Genomic DNA, 18,134 nt, shown 5'->3' with positions numbered 1-18,134 from the left:
CCACCAGGCTTACTCCTGCAGCTTTTACACTTCAGATCAAGGAGACTGCAGCAATCTCAGGCTCTTGAATGAGTTGCATTAAGATTGTTTCCTTTTTATTGAAATTGAAATGTCTTCTTTTGTATTTGCACCCTTTTATAGCAGTGTTTCTATCAGCGTAACTTATGGAGGTATGAATATGCACATGTTGTACATATTGTTGCAGAGATTGTCTAGCATGTGCACTGCTTTTAGGGTTAAATTTGTCAATGAATAAGAAATGGAAAAATTGTTTATAGCATTACTGAGATTATTAATCCCAGAGGGCCTCCTCCCTGAATTTACCTCTGTAGCTATAGCAAAAGGAAAGAGTTATTAGGAGAAGGACAACAAACAAGACTGGAGAAATACCTGACTATTAATAGAATTTCTCAGTATATGTGGCTTAAAGAATATAAAAGGCTTTTCTAAGGAAAAGTAGCTAGTATCTGGCATCCTCTCTGTGTGATGAGGATGGGAGAGTTGAGTTGCTGCAGCTTTTTTTGAACTTAAGTGAAAACATATGGCACAGCATACACAAAAAAACTGAACAGACATGATCATGTAATATCTATTCCATGCAGTTAGTCAGTCATTGTGTCATTGCTTAGCAGTAATTATAGGTCTTCACTTCTATCTTTGTTCCTTTCAGATTGTTTTAAGCAGAGAGGCCCTGAATCAGTTTGTTATCAATTGTGATATTCATTTCTTAGGGAGTGACTCTCTTATCACCATCTTAAAATTTGCCTCTCACCAGGAATCTAGGAAGCAATTTGTCCCCTGTGGTGATACGAGAATATAAAGAACCATCTCTGGAATGTGTTCAAAAACTGTATAGATGAGGTCTTTAGTGACATGGTTTAGTGGTGGACTTGGCAGTGCTGGGGTAAAGGTTGGACTTGATGATCTTAAAGGTCTTTTCCAACCTAGTTGATTCTATGATTCTGTGTTTAAGTGCTACAGTTTTATCAAACATAGTATGTACATACTGGCCAGGAGACTTCATCTTTTCATCTGATACAAGAGGGGCATCTGGAAGTGGTGACACATTTGATGACAAAGAAATCAAGTCTTTGCCCAGAGCACCAATGCTAATAGATGCATTGTGCAATGGTTAATTGTGCTTGTACTTGGTTTTATTTGGATGTTTTCTTTTGTGTTAGTGCTTCTGGGAAGAACCGTGGTTCAGTGCTGCTTAACAGTGGTTTCATTAGTCTCATGGGGAAAAGGTCATTCATCTTCAGAGAAAATGTTGAATTTTCAGGCGTGCAAAATTTGGCATATCAAAATGTTATCAGGAAAAAATTCTCTTTTCAAGTGTGTTTTTCTTGCATAGCTTTTTCTTCCACATAAACTTTCTTGGCATGAGTAATGCTTTATCTCTGAGAAAACATAGTCACTCAGACATCACAATGGATATTTACAGCTGACTCAAAGAAAAACTATCAGAAAAGTAAGGCTTTTCCAACCTCTTCTTCCAGCCCTTTATAGAGGCTGGAGTATCACATGCAGACACCTTCACTACATTTGACTGGGCGTGCTTGATCATGAAGTGTCTCTTTTCTGCTTTTAATTCTCCAACCTTGTCTTTATTGTGTTAATTGTACTGTGTTGTACAGATGGTTTTCCTACTGTGAGCATTTTTTGTTACTCTTTTTGTGTTCTTACTTTAACAAACAAGCAAGCACAAGCATGTATAGCCTTTAGTTCTGCTCAGAGTAGGTATTAATACAAGATTGTTGTTTCTTCTTGAGTTTGAGGCAGATTTTTGAACTAGTTTCCACTAGAATTTTACATTTGACCAAAATTGGTAATAGTTACCATTATTACATGGGAATATAGCTATAAAAATGTGGCTGTTTCCCCAGGGAATCTAGCTGATGTTATAGCCTCAAGAAATTAAATGAGAGGTTTGAAGGGAAAAAAAAATCAGAAGTTTCAGAAGAGGTAGAGGATCGGCTTTTCGTTACTGAATAAAGCCTCTAATGTCTAAAGGGAAGTTATTGTGAATTTTGAAGTTAAATCAACTCTCACTCTTGAGCTCTCTTGATGAAAGTACAATCCTCCGATGCAGTCCCTTATTTCAGTCAAAATTGATGCTTTGCTGTTGAATGTGCTTAAAGAACAGTCTTCCTCCCAACCCACTGAAAAGGGAAAGGTGCCCTAAGGAGATCTCAAACCCCAAGTCTGCAGTTAATTGGGTGACTTCATATTGGAGTTCTTCCCAGAAGTGTCGAAGTGCAGTTGAAACATGAATATTATTCCTCTTACCTCCTAGAGAGAAGAGCAGGTCTTCTCTGGCTGTCATGATTTGAAGTGCACATCTTAATGCTCCTGCAAGGGTCAGAATTAAAAATCACTGTAGTAGTTACTGAGGTTTTTGGCCTTGAAGACAGCGCTTGGATATCTGTGAAGTGGCATCAAAAATGCAGAAACAAGGGTAAGAACAGCCCTCCGTAACAACTGTGTTTATGCTTCTGCTTGTCTTTGAACAGCACATTGTGAATCTTTCAAGGACCATTTTCATTTGGCGTGAATTAGCCTGTTTCTACAGGCTTTATTGCTTCCTGCGCATCAAACTTAAGTTTGGATCAAAATGGTTAATGCATGGCTGATGCAAAACGTTGCCCATTTTTTAGAGTAATTGATTTTTTAAATTGATGTTCCAACTTTCCAAGCCATGGGATTATGTTGGGAACTAAGCTTGTATTCTGGAAAAACAAACTCTTTGGTTGTGAAGAAAAGCTTGGGAAAAAAAATCCCTGAAGGCTCCAAAACTACGATGTAAATGAAGTGTCCAATTGTTACGTATTTTATTTGTATCTTGTTATAAAAAAAGGCCTAAAGAGCTTTCTGGAGCTTACATTTAACACATGCCAGGTTTCCCTAAGATTGTTAGGGAGGTACCACGCATCTTCAGTTTTCCTGTTTTGTTCTTTTCTTCTGTGTTTTGTATCTATGCAACACCATATGCCTCTTGCTTTAATACCATTAAAAGTCATCAGTGGAAGTATTGGCATATTGGAAGTAGTGTCAGTTTTAAGTAGTAAGGTGTATCTCAAGTAAACTGCCCAAATCTGGTACGGCTAATAACCTCAAGAAACCATTCTCTTGTGTTTACACACAAATGTGATTTGGGGACAAATTCCTGCAGTTTGTTGTTAACTGTCCTTGAGAGCCAGTTCATGTGTTTGCAGTTGTTTCTAAGGTCTGGAAGTCTTTGTGGCTGCTTTCTCCTGCAGAGACCTCTTAAGCTTAGCTGGTCAATAACAGAAAATGGTGCAGGGAGTTTCAGACTCATTTTGATGCCTGCTGTACTCAGTGAATTCCCACCTTCACTAAGATACAATAATGTGTGTCTAGGCTGGACATGTTCCTTCTGGGAGAGAGATGGAGAACAGAATATGTGGTGGGACTTGCGTCCATGTGCTTGTGCTGGGCAGTAAATCCTTCCATGAAAGATCACTACTAAGCTTCCGCATGGAGTGGGATCTTAAGGAAGAAAATGCTGAAGAAGAAACTTTACACAGAGGTGAACTTCTGGGTAGTGTAAAAAAACCCCAAATAATTATGCGCTGGGTTTGTGCTTGCAGCTTGTTTGTAAATATTGCAATTTGTTTAACCCACAGCAATGTGTTTAGCTTACTCGCCCCCCAAACCTGACACACACGTGGAATTCTGTTATCGTGGGACAGGCACCCGTATGCAGATGAGACTGGAATGCTTCAGGGATGTCGATCAACCTCACTCTGGTCAGTGTGTTCCCAAAAGTTAAAGCTGATGCCCAGTGCGCTGCTAAAAGAAGTTCTAGCTAGAGAGACTGAAGCAGCACACTGTTTCTTTACCCTAATGCATGGTATTGAAATACTTGCTGCTGGCAATAAGGGTATGTAGACTTTCTGATTTTTGAGAAAGATGGCTGGTATGGACAACTTGAAAAATGTTGACCTCTTGGCCACTCAAGAGTGCATAATCAGCCCAATTTCCCTACTTTCAAGGCAGGCAGAAGGTACACCCTGTGAGATGCCTGCAGTAAGCCCTGTGGAGTGGAAAGGTCTCTAGGTCTCCCATGTCTTTTTAATGATACAAGCAAAAAGCTTATATGTTAGAAACAACAGTGTGAAGTGTTGTTGACATTTACAGTGAAGGTCTCCACTCCTCCACATAAATAACAGAAAAAAGCTAGAACTGGGAGTTACACTGGTTCTCACTGTGTGGTCAGTGCCTGCTTAATTTCTAACTATTTACTTTTAGTTTTTCTAAATGTCTGAAAATTTCAGGGTCAACCTGAAGTCAAGACGTACTTGTGTTCAGAGAAATCATGCAGGCCTGAGCTGCTTTTGAATCTTCTGATGTTGTAAGGCAAAGCTGATAGGATATGTTATGATAACTCAGGATTCTTAGATAAATGTAGTCAACTCCTCTGGATGGGAGGAAATGTGGAGAGGCTTTGTTTGTATAGTAATAGTGTGTGCATAGCGGTTGATAGATGAATGGGTTAAATAATCTCCCACTCTCCCCAGTAACCTAAATTCTCCATGACAGGGAAGAAAAATAAACTATGGCTGCAGAAAACTGCAGTAGATTGCTTGCCCTGGTGATGTGTTCATTGTTTACTAATGGGAGAAAGTGAGGGTGAAAATGCAGGATATTGATGTTCATTTCCATTGATTTATCATTAAAGTATGGTAGGAGAACCATGTAAAGACCATGTAAGCTAGAGAGCTATCTGAAGATTGAAACCTTTGCAGAGGGCTTATGTAGGAGTCAAAGACCTTATTCTCTTCCTAATTATCATTTACTGAAGGGCACTTACTTGCCTTATGACCTTCAGTAATTTTTATTCTCTCAGTGTATAAAGACATTTACTGCTTTCAGAAATGAGAGGAATAGGTGAAGGACCTGAGAGGGTGACTTCAGGTATATGCATATATGTTTATATATGTGTATATATATTACTTTACAGCCTTTGACTTGAAGGAGCTGTATAAAAGCCATATATTTTTACTGTTGGCATAAGTTCACTTGCCTAATATTTCAACTAGAATTAAACAGCACAAACATTCCTCCCTATACAAAACATATGTATGTATACTATATTCTTATGCTCTTATGCCTACCATGTGGATGGTTTCAGGTGAGCAGAGCCACTGCATTACAATTTTCTCTCTTTGAGAGAAATTGAGCTATTTGAGCTAAGAGGAAATAATGGACTGCCAGGGAGCTGCTGCTGAGATGTGTGCCACTACAGGACAGCTAACATCCGCAGCCCCAGGGATGGCAGCACTGCCCTTGCTATTTAAATATCAGTGTTTGACTACACACTGGAGGAAGGATTCAGTATTGATAACATCTGCCTTGAATCTTGTGAGGATGAACAGGAGGAACAGTACAGAGGAAGCAGCACTGCTGTTGGGCTTACTCAGCGTTCAAGTGGTTACCAAAACTGTGGCTGCTGCAAGGCTGTTGGATGATCAGCTCGAGACAAGTTTGGTGTTTGAATGCAGTTTTCAGTGGGAAGTTTGTATTTCATAAAACATGCAACTAATTTGTACCTGCTGGGCTGCCTGTTTGGCAGCTGGGAAGAGGCCAAAGATTAAATGCTTTTCAAAGATGAATTCACTTTTTATCCATACTGTTAGGGGAGGAGAGTGACAGGGAAGAAGTGCGTGGTTTTGTCCAAGCTGTTCTGTTCCTGCCTGTTCAGTATATCTGAAGGATCCCTTGGAGGATGCAAGATAGCCATGGTACAGTGCTGCCAGCTCTCCTTGTCCAGGGTAAATATGATGTAAAGCTGATGGATCTGTGGGAGCTGCTTCTGTGCCAGCAGTGAAATGAATAGCAGGTAAAAAGTTCTCCTTGGTTTGAGCTAACCTGCCGTGGAGACCTGGAGGTCTCTGCACCGTGCTCTTCATGATTCATGTTTCCGGGCATATAGTGCTGAGACATGTCTGCTGGGCTGATTTGCTGGGGTTCTGTGCTCAACCAAAGCAGCTGAAACTTTTCTAGCCTGGAAATGGCCCTCAAAGAATTAAAAGACCTGTTTGAATGGGGATTTGTTTGAGCTAATGAATCCTGTTACACCTGAACTGGCTGTATGCCTGGCCCTGGAAGCAGGAGGCGAGTGCATGCATACCTGCTGCTTGTAACAGGAAGGATTTTTTTCCTTTGTAGTACTTGGAACATGTACTCTCAGGTCCCTCCTTGCCCCTCTTTGCACATGTATACAAGGCAGAGCACACCCACCACTATGTGTTTTTCCCATTTGCCGAGCAAGGAAGGAGTTGTGCCTGGGCTAGCATTGTGTTTGTACCATGCTGTGGTTTCTTCACAACATGGATAAACCATCTGAAAGAAGAAAAAAAAAAAAAATCAAAACAAATTGTTTGCATAGTTGTTGCCCTAATAAAACAATCCTTCTTTTGCGTGTGAGTTCATGTTAAAGGCAGGGCTGTATGCAGCTGGTGCCTTAAAATAATAGAACAAAAAAACCCAAAATAAAATCTATAGATGAATGGAGAGAAGCTGGGAGTTATCAGGAACAAAGTGTACTCCCCTAAAACACTGATCTTGGGTTGCTCTGTTTTGTTCTTTGCTGTGTTCAGTGCACGTAGGTCCCAGTCACAAGCTTAAGAATATGCCTACCCCAGAGAAACTTGCTGCCCTGGTGCCAGTTGTTCCCACTGCTGTCCTACCCCACTGGAGGGGTTCTGTGGCCAATGTGCAGCATACCAGGTCTGCTGCTGATGTGCAGATGTGCTACTAACTCAGGTAATGGTTTAATGTGAGTTGTTTAGAAGTTTAGCATCAATGTGTACAACATCAAAATTAGTTTAGTAGCCACTGTCCTGTAAAACAGTTTGAATCTGCCCAGAAGCTACTGCATGAAGGTAAAATGTGTCAGTTATTGCCTAGGTCATGGGGATAGCAATGATATTGTGCATATACTGGTGCAGTGACTCTGCTCTTGAAGGCTTGGTTTTTCTTTTATCCTTCCAAAACTTGCTTTCACTCATTGACAAATCAGTATTCAGCCAGTGGCTGTACACAAAGTCTGTTACTTGAAACAGGAAAGAATTGTTCTTTATAGCATATGTAACATACTTGCACTTGTTATTATCACTCAGTACATAGGTATATGAGGCAGACTATGCTTATTACCCTTTCAATTTCTCACCTGAAGAAAACATGCTCCATCAATTTACTTTACAGAATCCACCTGCTTTCCTGGTGCCTGGCTATCTTTAGTCATAACCTAGAGATAAACACTACTTTGTGTCCTGCAGGTTGCTATCTGTGATAATAGTCTTTGCAGCAGTGATTTCAAGTGAAATCCCTCCACCTTGACCCAGCTGTGGTAAAAGATACTGCCAGTGGTTCCCTATTGCAGGTATTTTCATCATCTTGTGGAAGATTGCAGATCAGCCACAGCAGCATCTGCTGACCCCTCAGATCTTGCCCCAAGAAGGTACAGAAGCTCCTTCTGGAGGAAGTCTTGTCTTTCCATCACTGGTGCCAGTGAGCTAGGTGCCAAATGCAAGTGCTCACCTCAGCAGCAGCATAGTGTCCATTTTCTGGTATAGTTCCAGCTCAGTCAAAAAGGACCTAGTGCCTCTCCTCTGCCCAGGCCATTAGCTTTTCCTGTTAGTGCTTGTGGCTCCTGCTTCTGACTTCCAATGAGGGTGCTAGACTAGACAAAGTAGCACAGACAGCATCTGTGACACCTTAATTCCTGCTGTCAGTCAACACTTGGCAGTGCGGTACTTTGTCTTTTATTGAGCTTCTTTCGCAGTTTTGAATGATAACACTGATTTATGCAACTTTCAAACCTCTTGGATGCCATGTGTCATTGGACTGTGGGGGCTGCTGAAGAGATACCTCCCATTTGGCCATTCATACTCTGTACTGAATGTCCTGTTTTGTTTGTGTTTTCCCTCTGGATGATGGGAATGGGAAGCATCCTCATCTCAAATGCTGTCATATCCAGTCGTATTTCATTTCTGAAGCATTCACTGGTGCATTCACTGTGAAGGCATTACTAAATACGTGGCAAGAAAACCAGAATTATTTGAGTGCATTACACAACTGTATTCCTTTAATGTACTTTTTAATATAGTATAATGGATGACCTCCAGGGTGTTAACTTGTGGGTGGTAGAGCAAACCTGGCATAAGAAAAGCTTGGGAGATGGGAGGTTGCAGCCCTTGACATGCAGTCCTTAGATCTCTTTCCTAAGAGTGTGGGAAGACAACCACAGTAATGTAGACTGTCCAGCAAAAGTCAAGGTATGAGATAGGCCAAGGAGAGGACTGTGGCATAGTGCCATTAGAGGTCACAACAACCTACTACTGTTGCAGCAGACTTAGGGAAATAGCATTCCTGCTGGAGAGGGAATCTGCTGCCAATGCATCAAAAGAAATTCTTCAGATGAAGGAAAATTAAACAAAACCACTATTTTGTTAGCCAAGTAAGTTGCTTTTGCCTTACAAATTGCCTCTTTCCTTACTTTAGTCCAAAATATGATCTTCTGAAAGTAATCACATTTCCCAGCTTGTAATATTTGGCAGGGGCTGCCAGTAATGCCATGTCAAAAACTTCCCCAAATCTCAAAGTAACCATCTAGTTCAAAGCTGTTTGGCACACGGACTGCCTTGAGCTCATGTGTTCATCGATATCCTTGTCCTGTACTTTTTGCAGAGGGCCATAATAAACAAGAACAGAACTCTTTATTTGAAAGGGACTCTCCAAACTGTGCTCATTACAGTAAGTAGCGTCTATCAGGAAGACTATTTAAGTTCACTGTAAGCAATCACTTGATGTCTGTCTTCTCAATGTTCCTGTGTCATAACTGAAGCTCAGAAAAGCCGTATTCAAAATCAGGAATGGGAAGTGATTGAAAGTCCGTGTGGATCCAGGAGGGTTCCAGGCTCAAAAAAGAGAATGCCTAAGGGTTGCCAGATATATAGAAGCTATAGCTGACACATTAAATCCCTGATGTGAAAATAATTTAGTAGTAAAAGACAATTTCAGGGAAATATTATGTCTATTTGCATTATTCTTGTGCTTCTCTTAGTCATCTGCTTAAGGCCACAGTTAGAGTCAGGATCTGGAGACAGATGGACTTCTTGTCAGACCAAGTACATTCTGAATTTACTGGTGCATTTGTAAATCCAGGCTAGGCAAAGCATTGCTGCTTCTTGGCCCTGGTCGTAAAGGAGTTTGGATCTTTATGGGATAGGGAGGTGGAAAAATCAGGGACAAAGGACAAAATCTAAAAGGAAGCAGACTCAAAAATTTCCAGTCGATAGAATTATTTATGTCTAATCATTGTGCTTCTACAATTTAATATATTTAATTTGTGTGTGTGTCTGCGCTTGCATAACTTACACCATCTGGCTGCTGCAGTGTTCATGGGGTATCAGAGTAGCTGTAGTTCAATGGGCATTTCTTTAAGCAGTTGTGATGATTTAATTGGATCCTGCCATGAAGAAAGGCAGACTGAGGAACTGAACCTAAACTAAAAGTAACCCAGGAAGATAAAAAGCATCAGCTTTAACCTGGTTCTGTTCCTGCATCCAGTTCACTGCCCAATGGCATAAAAGCTTGTCTGAAAGCAACCATTGACAGTGATACTGTTTTTTTCATGTCTGAATTGTTTGTGAAAATGCAGTCTCATGGAAGTGCATATTAAACCACTGCCTTAAACTGTACTATGTTTGTTTCCTGTCATACTTTTTGTGCAAGGTATTTGCTCACTGCATCAGAATTTGGCACATAACACGTTTGAGCAGTTGCAGCCAGCATATGAAAGTCAGAGAAAATGGGAATATGCAAGTTGAAGTGTACATTCCTAATGTGGACTTTATTTCAGTTCCTCCAAGTTACAGCTTCAGATGCTTTACATCACTTTGGTTTTCATTTCCATTAAAAGCAAGAACTTGTTCCTAATGTCTCCTTCCTTTCTCCCCAGATAATCTGATCAAAGCCATCCTGTCAGCAACCAAAGATTACCGTCTAACTCCAGCTCTTGACAGGTAAGATGAGACCTTCTAATGTAGGAGGAAAAGTGATTATTTTCCACATGTCCTAAATAATTTTTACTAGATATTTTTGCCAGAAATTATTGCCAATAAATTTGGCGGTGCTTTGGAGGTACATCAGGAGCTGGAAACTGAGTCTTCTTTACAGTAAATCTGTAAACTCTAGAGACCTCTGTTAAGCCAAACATGAGTAGAAAAAAGCATGTACCTTTTGATTATTTCTAAATCTTTTGTTTCATATGGTGTTACAATACATCCTCTTGACCCTTTTTCAAATAAGTAAATAACAGGTTTCAATAAACACAGCATTCTCTGTCAGCCTTTCTGACAAAGCAAGAGGATTACAAGAAACTCTTAGAGGGAAAGAAGGGACTGGCTGGTTTTAACAATGTTCTTCACTAATACCTTGCGCTTAAAGCAGGAATGTGTGATTACGTTGACCAAGCCTATGCCAGGATGCAACAGCAGTCTTCTGAGTTGTGTGGTATTTGAATTGACGTCTTTAGAAGAGACTCCTTTGATTCTTCAGTCCTATTGTAGACATTATTTCTGAAGCTCACTGGCAGGTTCACAATCAGCTTCCCAATGATAGTCTTTCCTATCCTTGCTTTTCTGTCATCCCTTCCCTTTGCCTTGCAGTTTTGGTTTAGAGCCACTTCCTGGATTAGAGGTAGTTTCTTTCAGACGCTGTCAAAGTTTTCTACTGGATCATGATCTCTTTCCAAAGTCCTGCCACTATTTCTTTCCAAACAGTTGTACTTCTCTGAACCCGGGTTAACAACACAGTTCCTGCTTTCTAAACACACCGGGTTTATTTTTTGCCCCAGCTCCCCCTCTGCCCATTTTTCTGTGACAAAATTAATAAGCTTTTCCAGCCTTTCCATATACTATAGCTCTCTGCATCTCTCATGTTGATTGTAGAGCTTGCCTGCTGTAGTTAGAGTTGGGAGTTACTCTCTATGTGAAAGTTTATTAATAGTGTTTTGCAGTCTGTGTGCTAATTTAGGTTGCTTTGAAGTTTGCCTTGCCTCACAGCAATGCCAGATAGGGTTAGCCTTCAGAGTTTGCATTAATTCGAGAAATGATGTCCAGGAGGCAAAATCATTTTACAAATTACCTTCTCAGAGATTTTGCGCGCAACTGAGTCTCACCCATCTGGGGTTTATTGTGGCTCTGGTTGGAGAGTTAAGATTTTAATCTGTTGAAAAATCCACATATAGACTCATTCAGAAGGTTGCTCATGGGAAATTAGTTTAATGACAGAGGGCAGGTAGAAGATTGTTGCAGGGAATGTTAATGTAATTGTGACCCATACAGCTCACCTGTTCTTTCAGGAGTGGAATGTTTGGGTGGTTTTAAAAGTAATTTCTCAGGAGGTTGTGAAACACAGCCACTCTCGCATGAGCTATTCACTTTGGTTTTACATTCTTTATAATGGTTTTGGTGCAGAGGTACGAGCACTCAAGCTTTCATGAGACATATACAAAGTCCCCTAGATATCAAATAGGAAAAAGACCTAAGCAACAGACTTGAAATGTGTTTCTATAGTGTTGCAGTAACAAGGTTTGATGGTGTGTAAACACACAAATATCTTGCAGAAGTACTGTTTTCTTGGGAATTTTTGTGATAAATGCAAAGCAGTGGATGTTGGTTGTGTAGTACACGTGTCTCACAGTCAGGTACTACCCAGAGCCCTTCCAAGTGAGCAGGTCTTAGGAAAGGTAAAAATTTAAGCTCATGTGGGAGAAAGGGACTAGAAAGACTTGGGATAGCAAGCCACAAAGTGAGATCATAAAGCAGTAGGTGGATGAAGTTGCAAGAGTGGGGTTATTACAAGGGAGCTTGGGTACTGCAGGAGGTGTTAAGGTTACAACAGAGCTGCTCTTGGAAACCTGCTTAGTGAGTAGGGCATAGCTGAAAACGACTTGGGTATTCTCCCAGCCTTGATCGTCAATGAGTTACAGTGCTGGCAGCAATGGTTATCTGCCATTTTGGATTCCGGAAGAGCTGATAAAGCAGACTAATGAGGGAGAGTTAGCTGCTTTCTCCTCTCAGACTCAAAGCAGAGCCCAGCAGTTCCTCTCCGTGGCAGCATCAGTGTGCTGGGAGCAGGGCCTTAAGGTTTGGCTCACTCCCTTACTGCTCACTAATCAAGGAGAAAGTCCAGACCTCTCCCCTTTGCTCACCACCCTGGGGCAAATGGAGAGGGCCTGACTTAAGGGACCTTTACAAGTCCCTTCCAACCTAAACCATTCTGTGACTAAGGGCTGAAAAAATGTCTTACTGTTGAGTTACGTAAGAGATGCAGCTAAAGTCTGTGAGATACAAGGGGTCAGACTTAGGGGAACTTGTGAACCCTTCTGCTTGCAGGCTCTCAGAAGTCTAATGGGCTAATTCTAGCAGTAGGGAAGAAGCTTCACCTTCTCTTCAGGATGGAGTTACACCAATATTTTCTCTGGGGCAAAGCCAGTCTAAGAAGCTGTATTTGCTGCTACTCTCAGACTGTAGCTCGCTACCATCTCCTTGTGCTGCTGCTGTTGTTCAAAGAAGAGCTTTAAAGTGGGTCACTGAAACAATTCTGGTTCAAAAGTTTTTTTCTTAATCCAGGTCATTCCAGTGACCTCATTGACAGAGCTCTCCTCCCACTGAAGAGTTGCACTGGCACAGCTCTGTGACCGCAGCTCAAGAGGCAGAGGGATGGGGATGGGTGGGGAGGGTGAGTACTGCTGAGCCCACTGAAACAAGTGTTCACGTAACTGTACACTGAATTCAGCTTTCCCTGGGGAAGGGTGGGAGAGGCAGGAGAGGTGAGGTCAGAGCAGTGCTTGAGAGGACAGGAAGGAAAAAGGGGATTAGAGTTGTGTGGTGGATGATCTACACCAACCCTTTGGTCTTGTCCCCACCCAACCTTCTCCATTTCTGTTCTCCTTCACAAAGCTGTTCCTTGAGATGTTACCTTCACTTGCTTCCCATAAGCCCTGGAAATGAACTTTGTTTGATTATCCCTGTATTAGAAGGGCATCTTGATGCACCTTCCCTAACACAATGTACCGACATGGTGCTGAAATGAGGTAAACGCAATCCTTCCGGGTACGTGTATACATTTCATCATCCCAAAACAGCTTTGCCAACTCACTCCAACTAATCCCTCCATTGTGAGTAGAGTTGTGTTAATAACTAGGAGCAGCTGGAGGGCATGTGAACAAATGCCCTCACGCCTGTAACGTAGTATAAGTGATGTCATGCTTTCTTAGTTTTCTTCATGACTCCTTACTGTGGCCCCTTTGTGTTGAATTGTTTATAGTAACCCGCTCCTCCTCCAAGGCAGGAGGCAGGTAAAGCTGCAGTTGTGATTGTGAGGGTAGTTGCAACTTAGCTCTGGGCTTTTCTGCAAAAGATTGGAGATCGAAGGGCCTTGCTCAGGAATCAGTGTTCTCTTCCTTCAGAGCTGGCATGTCTTTCTCCCTGACGCCGATGTTGGTTTGCCTCTTCTTTGACATGTCAAGAGTTTTCTTGCCCTCTGTTGACTTTTCCAAGCCCATTTATATATCACTGACATTTTCATTGCTTGCTTTGGTGGTTCCTCCAGTGGCCTGCTTCTCATTGTGCAAATTGACCAGGGCTTGGTTTCTAGTTCCACAGTGGCTCTGCTGGCTGGACTTAAGTGGATTTTTGTGTTAAATGCCTGCAGTGATAATCTGTAAATTTCCTATGAATACAAAGAAATATAAAAACCTGATTGACCGTTTTGTATTGCCTCTTGGCAGTGATGGAAAGCTGAGACTTTGAGCTTATAAGTAACACAGTCTTTACTAATGCAATACGTAAACTAACAGATGAAGAAGGAATTTGATAGAGCAGGAGAGGTGTGAGTGTCCCTCTGGCTCAGGTTGTAGAGAGTTAAAGTAACAGCAGCCAGATCAAACCAGAATATGCTAAGCCTCCCTAAGCACCAATTACCCAAAGATGTATGTTTTAATTATTCTATCTTTCCTCAAAGTCTTTAGTTCCAAAGTTGTGTAATGGAAGGCTTTGTGGTTTTTCTCCCCTGAGAAATCCCTGAAGTGCTTTGATAAGAGGGAAAGAGGAAGTAGCAATTGCTGTAATGCGTAGATGTGTTTACAGTGCTATATTGTTCAAGAAGATCTTTGTGAATCCTGGTTTTGGTGTAGATGAACACAGCCTCTGAGCACCTGTGTCAAAAGGCTGTGCATCTGGTTACAGCTTTCAGCTTAGGGCTTTAGGGAAAGTCTGCCTGGTGAGGAAAGTCCGTTACCCTCCTTCATACCACCCTGGTAGCAAACTGGAACCTGGGCTGTGTCGAGTGTGTTCAGTCATTGAATTCTTCTGAAAAAGAAATACATCTTTGACATACTACATAAAGAAACAAAAAGGTGTTTGCACACTTCTTTGTGGTGAAACAATTGAGCTGTAACTGATGCTGCTTGCACGTCATGTTTCTTCAGCCAAAAACTTGCCTGAAGCTAGCAGTGACAGTAGCAAGTTTCCCATGCTTGGGCACCATCAGTCAGTGCTGACTGTGAAGGAGCACAGCTACGCTGGTGCAAAGCCTCCAAACTTCTGGCTGGGATGTGAGGTCAGGTGCCTGATGTCCCTACCGAATGCTTCCCTTTCACAGTGCCACCAGAGTGGCCCTGCAGTCTCCTCCCTTTCTTACAGTGCGGTTGCCAAAGCTGGTGAGACCAAGCTCACCTTTCTGCCTGTCTTGATCAAAACAGTCCTGGCTGCCCAGACATGATGCACATGCCTGATGTGCAGAATCCAGGCAAAGTCCAAGTCTCACCGTATCTTCGTCACACGCATTTGAAGAAAGCGATCTGTGCCTGAGTACTGCCTTCTGAGTGTGCAACAGAAACTGCCAGCTTTGTGATGAGAGTGGGCAGAGTACTTCTGAAGGAAAATTAAGAAAAAGCTGCCAGAATATTTAAGATTAGACCTCAGTGTCAAAAAGATACTAGTGAAAAATCTTGTCTGCAGACTTAAAAAGGAGGACACGTTTATATGCTTCAACACTATGAGGGTATGAGACTGAGACACTGGAACAGGTTTCCTAGAAAAGCTGTGGCTGCTCCATCCCTGGCAGTGTTCAAGGCCAGGTTGGATGGGGCTTTGAGCAACCTGGTCTAGTGGAAGGTGACCCTGCCCATGGCAGGGAATTTGGACTGAATGAGCTTTAAGATCTTTTTCAGCCCAAACTATTCTATGATTTTATGAGCGATTCAGACATGAAGCTGGGCAGAGGTGAATAACCTACCAGTTATGCTGAGTAAAGGCAGAACTATTCAGTTAAGTATCATTTTGGGGAGGTAAATATAGAAAGGTGTCCTGTTTTACAGCAACAATTAAATACTTTGTGCATTTTTGTTAGTAACTGTGAAGATGCTTTTTCCATGTCTTTTTAAATTAATAAGCACTGAGGAGTATTTAAGAAGTTAAATAATTATTTTTGTTATTACTGTTTGCTTTTTAACTCTTCTTGGAATATTTGGTATAACACCAAATGTTGTGCCATTCCTGGAGAACCATGGGAGATGACAAAGAGGTGGCTGTAAGTTGATTAGCCCTGTTTTGCAGGAAAAATCCTGGAAAGTTAGATCTGGGACGTAGCCAGGATGGCAGTATAACTGATGCGAGTTATCTTGGGTGTTGTGGAAATGAAATTTTGTCATGTAAAGGATGTATCTTTTGGATGAACTAAAAGCTTGATTGGTAAGGGTAACCTTCTAAAGATTGGTATTAATTAGTTTTCTCAGTCCATTATATTCTGATTATACACAACACCTATGTGTAGGTTATGTCTTTGCTGTAGACATAACCTTTTTAAGAGTGGGATATGTCATACAGCTTTAAAAAGTTACTGTCAGGGTTGAGAATTAATCCCTTAGTGACACTTCCAGTGTAATCCTGCTGGCAGGTGTTCACAGTGGTTAAAACCAATCCGGAGGAAATGTAAAATCACAGTGGGAAAATTTGCCAGAGCCAGATACTGGGGAAGTAAGGAATAGGAGAGCCAGGTCAGTCTAGACCTTTTCATAGGGCCCTTCTCTGAACAGTCCTTTACTGGAGCCAAATCAGAAGTCAGGCATCTCAGAAGTGACAGTGCAGATCATGCTTACAAGGTGAGGATTATATTCTGCAAACCAGTGACTATAAAAAGAGCACTGGAATGATGTACATAAAATCTCTGTGTAAAAGGGACCCTGCTTTGAGCAGCATTAGCTCCTCATGCTGGTCTTCCAGAGTCAGTGCTTTGGAGATCTGGGGAGAAGATGAAGACGGTTCAGAGAGGTGCTGCAAATGTGAGTCAAGATCTAGGAGAGCTGCCATACCCTAAAAGATGTGATGAGCTCTCTCTGGTTTGTGTGGTCAAGAGAAAATTATGAATGGGCTTTGATCAGTACATGTGGGAACAGGCTGCTGGAACAGCTTTGGCTGGTGGAACTGGTTCTTCTATCTTGTGTGTAGCGGCTCATGATCACCAGTCTGCCCTGTGACTGATTATCCACCTAGAGGCAGATGTTTACACACTGGTTTGTCGGTGGATCACATGCAGATGTGGAAGGGACTACTAACAGTAGATGGTGCTTTAATTTAGCAGAAAAGGGAAGAATGCGATTAAGTGGTTTGAGGCTGAAACAAACACATCTGTATTGAAAGTTGGTTAGAGCTAGCATCCTAACAGTAAGTGGAAAGGGGTAGAAGGGAGTGTCTATAGCCTTTGGATTTTAGCATGGTGGTATTCTTCAACATGTAGCATTAAAAAAGTTATGGCTTAGAGACAACTGAGTAGAGAAATTACAGTATTTCACCCAAAGGAGAGGTTTGTTGTTTAGGAGGTCAAACTTTATCGTAATCATCAGAAGAGTGTATTTGCAGATGAAATTTCACTTGGCCAGAACTGAACTATGTCTTTTTTCCCCTCCATACAGCACTTTTTCCTCGAAGGAGGAAATGTAAAATTACAGTAGGGTTTTGACAAAAATGTTTACATCTTTGTCACTCAGTTGGGTGCACTTGGGGATGACTTTTCCCTTCTTAACACAATATTCCACTTGATCCAGATCGTGTCTCTGCTTTCTCCTTGTTGCCAGAACAGTGTTTTGTTTTGTTTTTATTGTGCCATTGTCTATAAAGTTCTTTCTCTATTGTGATTTTATTATCGCAAACATCCACCCTTCTTTGGCCCCTAGGGACATGAACACTGGGTTAGCATGTCCGTCTTCTTGAGGAGTTTTTTTCTTTTGGAAAGGTTGGGAACTGCAGTGAAACTTAATCTGGGCTAGGGAAGCTGTTCCTGAGCGTTTCTTGGTGCTCTTAATTCTGCACATATCTGCAGCTAATGGCTCTGTCAGCAGGACAACCCTCAGTGGTTTAGCAGAGTCTTTAAGCGTGCTCCAGCCCCACTCTGCAGAGACAGACACCACATAAGTAGAGCTTTCTTCACACTGGCCTTTTAGACTGATCACAGCAATGACAGCCTAGGAGAGATCAGTTGACTATGCCTGGGACTAGGAAGGCCTTCTAGCCCAGAGATCTGCTCCAAACAACTGATTGCCTTGGACCCTTTCCGAAAAAGGCTCTGCAGACACGTCTTCCTTCAGTGAACTACCAGAGGTGGAGGCACATTGCCAGAAGAGCCAGCTGCGTTTGGGATTAGATGGCTGGAAAGAAGTCCTCTCTCTGTCTTCAAAACAAAATCACTTTTTAACATCTGCTGCAGAGAGTTCTCATGACTTGTGGTTCCACAAGAAACTGTTCTCTTCCTTCTCTTTCCTGTTTCTTTATTAATTAAGGTTATTTTCCTTCCCCTCCCTCACCCATTGTGTCTCCATATATGTTTCCTGCTGGTTAGGAGGAGGGGTGGAGTGTACTTTTCCTATCCATTCAGTGTTTTTCTGACTCTTGAAGTCTCATGATTACTGCAGCAATTTTGCACTCAGCAAGGTGAGCACACCCCAGATAACCTGGTAAGATCTGCCTGCACTCAGAAAATTGCTTGGAAAGAGGACTTCTTCACTAAGCTTTTGGTTTATTGTTATTTCAGTGCTAAGTGAA

The 18,134-nt window shown here is 41.8% G+C and overlaps 1 protein-coding gene across 8 annotated transcripts in view; it reads left to right on the top strand.

Moving 5' to 3' along the window:
- Window positions 1-18,134, top strand: part of ST3GAL3 (ST3 beta-galactoside alpha-2,3-sialyltransferase 3) — a 188,065-nt gene that overhangs the window by 118,536 nt on the left and 51,395 nt on the right. For all 8 annotated transcript variants that reach the window (XM_057425831.1, XM_057425832.1, XM_057425836.1 and 5 more), the window contains one exon: window positions 9,989-10,052. In XM_057425831.1, the coding sequence (XP_057281814.1) occupies window positions 9,989-10,052 (64 nt within the window). The remainder of the gene's footprint in view (window positions 1-9,988; window positions 10,053-18,134) is intronic.

This window comes from Pezoporus wallicus, unplaced genomic scaffold (genome assembly GCF_028554395.1).
Source record: "Pezoporus wallicus isolate ANWC-B61680 ecotype Strahan unplaced genomic scaffold, APGP_CSIRO_Pwel_v1 contig_13480, whole genome shotgun sequence".
NCBI classification, from domain to species: Eukaryota; Metazoa; Chordata; class Aves; order Psittaciformes; family Psittacidae; genus Pezoporus; species Pezoporus wallicus.
Note: the sequence above shows the minus strand (reverse complement) of the source record. Positions and strands in the feature narration are given on the sequence as shown.